Source organism: Protomyctophum parallelum (assembly GCF_964188405.1).
Source record: "Protomyctophum parallelum genome assembly, chromosome: 11".
Taxonomy (NCBI): domain Eukaryota; kingdom Metazoa; phylum Chordata; class Actinopteri; order Myctophiformes; family Myctophidae; genus Protomyctophum; species Protomyctophum parallelum.
Genome location: NC_139707.1, coordinates 4,386,524 through 4,393,468, shown reverse-complemented (window position 1 = coordinate 4,393,468; position 6,945 = coordinate 4,386,524). Strand labels below are relative to the sequence as shown.

Here is a 6,945-nt window from a genome sequence, read left to right as displayed (position 1 = left end):
TGAAATTGGCTAATTAAACCTGAAGGCCTTCGTTTTTTACATCATGTTCCAAAAAAGACTGCATGTTGCTGCAACATGCTGTCTTTTTTGGAGCATGATGTAAATTAGCCGTGCCGTGTGCATTGAGCGGAGCGGAGCGGCTCGGAGCGGAGGACAGTTCTCGCTCCGGAAGTCAATCTGACCCGTTTAAAAACCCGCTCCGCGCTCACGTCAAAATCCCCCCGCTCCGTTCCGCGCTCGCTCCGCGCTCCGCTCCGCTCACATGCTCTGCTAGGCAGATATTATCCCTTACATCAGGGATACTCGAATAGCTGAACCTGTGTCATGTAAGGCTTACATGACACTTTGGTAGAGGTTTGAGTTGAGTACTTACCTTGTCATGATAGTCCAATTAGAATAGAAGAGGGTATACGCATGCATAAAGTGAGTTTAACGTTGCTTAATGCAATCAGACTTTTCTGTGTGGATGTTTGGGCTGTCAAGGCCAGAAAGTACTTCTTTTCTCAGTCAGTAGGCGTTCCCGCATAACTTCCGGGTATGATGATGTTGTCACACGCACATATATCGGTCTATTGCACAGTTTATTAAAACAGTTTGACTGTTTTACACGCTTAACCCGCATTTTAATCAACCCCCCTTCACTGCCGAGATTGTTGTATTACCTTTAGAGCATACGCTGAATTATTTGGGCTTTTAATCCGCGAAAATCCAGCGAAAAAAGCTCCCGTGGTTTGTTGTGATCCGAGCGTATCATCCACCATCTTGGTGCACCCGGAAGACGCACACAAGACTCGTCTCAATGAGGCGTTGCACCCCATGCATTTCCATTGGCCTCAATTTCCCAGAAGCCCTAGCAGCCCACAGCATGTGACGATTTCCGGTTTCGTCATCAAAACGAAACCATCTAGTCTCTATCTCCGCGACGAAGACGGATTTTCTTTTTATTTATTACAATACAGCGGATTAACCCATTCTGACCGGGCACCCATTTTGGTGTCAGCATCATGTTATGCTTTAGCTATTGAAAAATAGCAGATCTACAAGCTCGTATCGCGCCACCGAGTGGCGATACGAGCTTGTAGGTCTGCTATTTTTGAAAAATCGAAGAGCGACTGACATTTTTAGAATCTGATCTCGGGTCAGAATGGGTTCATCAGACCAGTGTGTGTCCGGCGGAAAACCTCGTATGAATCTGATCTCAGGTCAGAATGGGTTAAACACATAGAACAAATGGCGGGTATAGCGGGGTTGGCGGCGACATTAACCTGGAGTAATCCATTCCCGACACGGAAACTGTTAAAAGAAAAGAATAACTGAAAAACTAGTGCCTCATTGACTTTTATTTAGCACATGAACAAAATGTAAGGAATCTGATTCTGGAAATCGTAAAACAAATACAATACATTACAAATGTTTTGTCTGTCTGTCTGTCTGTCTGCCTGTCTGTCTGCCTGTCTGTCTGCCCGCCCGTCTGTCTGCCTGCAGAGAGCAGTCTGGCGGGTCTGCGGGAGAAGGGTCAGGTGGTGTTGGATCAGATGTCCAGCCAGCCCTCCTGGACCGAGGAGGACAACAAAGGCAGCCCGACGGCCGAGACCCAGGAGAACATCACGCACGTCCAGGCTGTCATGGAGGACATGACGCTCCGCAAGCAACGGTACCACAGATGAACCCATTTAGACCTGAGGCCAGATTCTGCTAATGTCTTCTAAATCATGACAGTTTTACTATAGCAGCAGAGGTCCAGAAATAATTTCAGCCATGGTTTTGACACCATGGTAAAACAAAAGGTCATTCTCTTTTTCACCACAAGATGGCACTATGACTCTTCAAATCTCCATAGGCTCCATGGATAACCATTTGAATGGCCTACTATAAAGCAAATCACATTAGTTGTGTTATAGATCAGTGGTTTTCAACCAGTGGTCCTTGAGGGGGTTCCAGGTGGTCCCCAGCTAAATGATGGACAGTTGTTAACCAACCTTATCTGATATTTATTTAACTCTTGAGAGAGTAAAATTAAACCAAATGACCCCGTTATGACCTTTATTAAAAGTTGAAACTTAAGTGATCTATTTTTCGATTCTTTGTAGATAATCCTGTTTCTCTTGTCTGGTGTGTGTATGTGTGCGTGTGTGACTGTGTGTGTGTGTGTGTGTGTGTGTGTGTGTGTGTGTGTGTGTGTGTGTGTGTGTGTGTGTGTGTGTGTGAGACTGTGTGTGTGTGTGAGTGTGTGTGACTGTGCGTGTGACTGTGTGTGTGTAGGTGTGAAGACATGGTGGACGTGAGGAGGTTGAAGATGTTGCAGATGGTTCAACTGTTCAAATGTGAAGAGGACGCGACACAGGTGAGACACAGACATCCCCGACGCTCAACATGTACTAATAAACAGGAGTTCTTTGGCATTAAAACAACTCCTGAAGCACATGTTTACTAGCCTCGGGGGGCCACAGACATTAAAACAACTCCTGAAGCACATGTTTACTAGCCTCGGGGGGCCACAGACATTTTGTTTCCAAAGGAGCCTGGGCGAGCCCAGCAGGAAAAGGGGCATAGGAGGTGGGAGCGTCACAGTCCAGCCCCCTGCCAGGCCACCGGAAGAGAATGTCCCGTTCATTTTTCCTTTTTTTGTTTATTGTCATGATTTTGTCAACTCGGCTGTTGGCCTTATTGTCAGAGGCTTACAGGTCTTTAAATAAATATTTTTTTAATCTTTCATGTCAAGGACCCCCAAATGAATTGTGTATTTGGCTGCCGTACATCCCCCCATCTCAACATATTTTGTTCCAGGAACCCCCAGAAGCAAAGATTTGAGTTAAACAATGTTGCTTTAAAATCATAATCAAAATAATATTAAAAGATTTGCACAAAAGTTAATTTTTTTTCCCGGTTTTAACCCATTCTGAACGGGAACCCATTTTGGTGTTAGCATCATGTTATGCTTTACCTATTTAAAAATAGCAGATCTACAAGCTCATATCGCGCCACCGAGTGGCGCGATATGAGCTTGTAGGTCTGCTATTTTTGGAAAAATCGAAGAACGACTGACATAGAAACATAGCTTTATCAGAAAACTGTCAGGATGTAGAAGATGTTTATAGAATCTGATCTCAGGTCAGAATGGGTTAAATGATATGTTGTATAATGAATATGTGGTGTTTTTATACAGGCAGTAGAGTGGCTGGGGGAACTGCTGGAGGCCTTATTGAAGACCCACGTCCGCCTGGGAGAGGACGGCCAGGAGACCAGGACCATGCTGGACAAACACAGGAAGTTTGTGGACGTGGCTCAGGTTGGTGTCCGACCGGCGCTCGGTGCCGCGCTATGAGCTTGTAGATCTGCTATTTTTCAATAGCTAAAGTATAAAATAATGCTTTAACCCATTCTGAACGGGAACCCATTTTGGTGTCGGCATCATGTTATGCTTTAGCTATTGAAAAATAGCAGATCTACAAGCTCATATCGCGCCACCGAGTGGCGCGATACGAGCTTGTAGGTCTGCTATTTTTTGAAAAATCGAAGAACGACTGACATTTTTTAGAATCTGATCTCAGGTCAGAATGGGTTAATCAGACCAGTGTGTGTCCAGTGGAAACCTCGTATGAATCTGATCTCAGGTCAGAATGGGTTAACACCAAAAGCGCTTCCCGCTCAGAATGGACTAATATGGTTCTCTTTCCCCCCTGTCTCTCCACAGAGTACATACGACTACGGCCGCCAGCTGCTGCAGGCCTCGGTGGTTCTGTGCCAGTCACTGCGTTGCTCCACGCGGTCGTCCGGAGACACCCTGCCTCGCCTCAACAGGGTGTGGAAACAGTTCTCTGTGTCCGCCGAGGAGAGGCAGCACCGGCTGGAGCTGGCCTACAGCTTTCACACCGCTACGGAGAGGGTGAGACGGCACGCACGCACACACGCACGCACGCATGCACACACACGCACGCACATATATATATATATATATATATATATATATATATATTTTTTTTTATCTTTGTTGTTTTCACACCTGGCTACAACTGTTAGTATTACAATTTCAATACTGTTTCCATAGTATGTGTACACTACAGCGATTGGATTGTTAGCACATGCAAATAGGTACACACACACACACACACACACACACACAAATATCACGTGAATGAAGCGACTTCATAAATACTTTAGCCTCAACCAGCCAGCAGGTAGACGGGTATACAGTACTAACACTAAAGCATTTAGGAGGTAATCTTTCCCTAAATAAACTGTCTGATTCAGTCATTCAGTGTGTGTGTGTGTGTGTGTGTGTGTGTGTGTGTGTGTGTGTGTGTGTGTGTGTGTGTGTGTGTGTGTGTGTGTGTGTGTGTGTGTGTGTGTGTGTGTGTGTGTGTGTGTGTGTGCAGGCTCTACAGTCCGTAGAACCGGACATTCTCGAGGACGTCACAACGGTTGGGAAAACTTTGCTGGACAGAATCAGTATGCCGGTTATATTCCCCGATGGGTACGAACAACACACACACACACGCACACGTTCTGATGGGTACGAACAACACACACACACACGCACACGTTCTGATGGGTACGAACAACACACACACACACGCACACGTTCTGATGGGTACGAACAACACACACACACACGCACACGTTCTTATAGTGCATCTTGTTTTTCACTATATTCTTCCACAATACTCCGTTTTGAGAGCTACTTTGCTCCGCATTAACTTTCCTGCCCTGTCCAGTAATCATTATTAATGTCCTACACTCGCCTTATGCTGCGTTCACACGGGCAGGTGCAAAGCTACAGTCTACCATTCATTGTCCATACAATCAGTGGCGTGCACAGATAGACACTAGGGGGTGCTAGAGCACCCCCTGCCCTTTTTAAAAATGTGCTAAAAAAAAAGTTTTCTTTTTGTTTCTTACTTTTACGTGTGGACCATGGTGATATTGATCAAATCTTGATAAAAAAACGCTTCTACTATATTATTTAGGCCCCCCACAATCTAACCCATTCTGAACGGGAACCCATTTTGGTGTTAGCATCATGTTATGCTTTAGCTATTGAGAAATAGCAGATCTACAAGCTCATAGCGCGCGCTACGAGCTTGTAGGTCTGCTATTTTTGAAAAATCAAAGAACGACTGACATTTTTATAGAATCTGATCTCAGGTCAGAATGGGTTAATCAGACCAGTGTGTGTCCAGTGGAAACCTCGTATGAATCTGAACTCAGGTCAGAATGGGCTAAAGCTATGTTTCTATGTCAGTGGTTCTTCGATTAAAGAAAAATAGCAGACCTACAAGCTCGTAGCGCGCCACTCGGTGGCGCGCTATGAGCTTGTAGGTCTGCTATTTTTCAATAGCTAAAGCACCAAAATGGGTTCCCAACTTCCCGCCCCAAAATGCGCTGCACAAGGTGCCCTTTTTTTCTCCACTTGAGCACCTGCCCCTCTAAATGTCTGTGCACGCCACTGCATACAATGGAAGCCAGCGACACGAAGATGCAAAGATGCATCTGACGTGTGTAGCTGCTGTAAAAAGCTACAACGGCAACAAATTGTGTAGTCTTGCATCTTTGTATCTTTTGCATCTGCCCGTGTGAATTAGAGTTTTGAGCGTAATAGCGTATGTGTTCTATTCGCGTCACAAAATACCTAAACGTCAACTTAATTTCTTTGAATCGTGACAGCCCTGGTTTTGACATTCTGTCTGTCTGTCTGTCTGTCTGTCTGTCTGTCTGTCTGTCTGTCTGTCTGTCTGTCTGTCTGTCTGTCTGTCTGTCTGTCTGTCTGTCTGTCTGTCTGTCTGTCAGGAGCGAGCAGTACTTCGGGAGTCCAGGCGACATGACCTCGTCGGCTGACATGGTGCGAGAGCGCCTGGCGACGGTCGAGGAACGCGCACGGCAGCTACATGACGAAGGGGCGGGCCTTCACCCGGAAGGGGCGGAGCTTCACCTGGAAGGGGTGTGCCTTCAACAAGAGGGGGCGGGGCTAGATGTCATAGGGGAGGAGCTTAACGAGAGGGAGGAAGACTGTCTCCACGATGGCGACGACGACGATGACGACCTGGAGAGAGGAACGCAGGATTGCTAAAAAACACACACACACACACACACACGCCCGCGCACACACACACACAGTATATATAAATATCAGTCACTGATTGGATGTACTGCCGTTCCACTCTCGAACTGATGGGAACAGACTGGGAAATACTGAGCTCTCATAACTGCAACTGGAACTGAAAAAAAACAAAAGACTTGCCTTTTCCTGTTTGCTTGACTTCCTCGTCGTCCGCCCTTCGTCTGATCAAATGGCCCTCCTCCACTGCAAGAAATACCAATGATCAAATGGCCCTCCACTGCAAGAAATACCAATAGTAACGTCTGATCAAATGGCCCTCCACTGCAAGAAATACCAATAGTAACGTCTGATCAAATGGCCCTCCACTGCAAGAAATACCAATAGTAACGTCTGATCAAATGGCCCTCCACTGCAAGAAATACCAATAGTAACGTCTGATCAAATGGCCCTCCACTGCAAGAAATACCAATAGTAACGTCTGATCAAATGGCCCTCCTCCACTGCAAGAAATACCAATAGTAATGTCTGATCAAATGGCCCTCCACTGCAAGAAATACCAATAGTAACGTCTGATCAAATGGCCCTCCACTGCAAGAAATACCAAACGTAACGGAACACCCCGCACACTGCAAGAAATACCAATAGTAACGGAACGACCCGCACACTGCCCAGCCTGCACGGAGCTACAGGAGCAACGCAGAAAAACAGAAGAAGCGAGTCAAATACTTTACAGAAGAAGCTACGCATCGGTCAGTGGCAAGTCGACCTTCCTCAGGCGTGGTCTGAAGAACAATACATACCCCCTCGACGTCCAGACGTTTCTTTGGTGCGTAGGGCTGTCACCATTACAAATTTAAGTTGCCGATTAACCCATTCTGACCTGAGAT

General features: G+C 46.1%; 1 protein-coding gene across 1 annotated transcript in view; it reads left to right on the top strand.

Annotated features, from left to right (window-relative positions):
* sestd1 (SEC14 and spectrin domains 1) overlaps nt 1-6,302 on the top strand; it is a 44,626-nt gene extending 38,324 nt beyond the window's left edge. The window contains exons 14-19 of the mRNA XM_083777370.1: nt 1,486-1,654; nt 2,263-2,344; nt 3,167-3,289; nt 3,695-3,886; nt 4,377-4,474; nt 5,788-6,302. Of these exons, the coding sequence (XP_083633496.1) occupies nt 1,486-1,654; nt 2,263-2,344; nt 3,167-3,289; nt 3,695-3,886; nt 4,377-4,474; nt 5,788-6,067 (944 nt within the window). The 3' untranslated portion in view covers nt 6,068-6,302. The remainder of the gene's footprint in view (nt 1-1,485; nt 1,655-2,262; nt 2,345-3,166; nt 3,290-3,694; nt 3,887-4,376; nt 4,475-5,787) is intronic.
* The last annotated feature ends 643 nt before the right edge of the window (nt 6,303-6,945 follow it).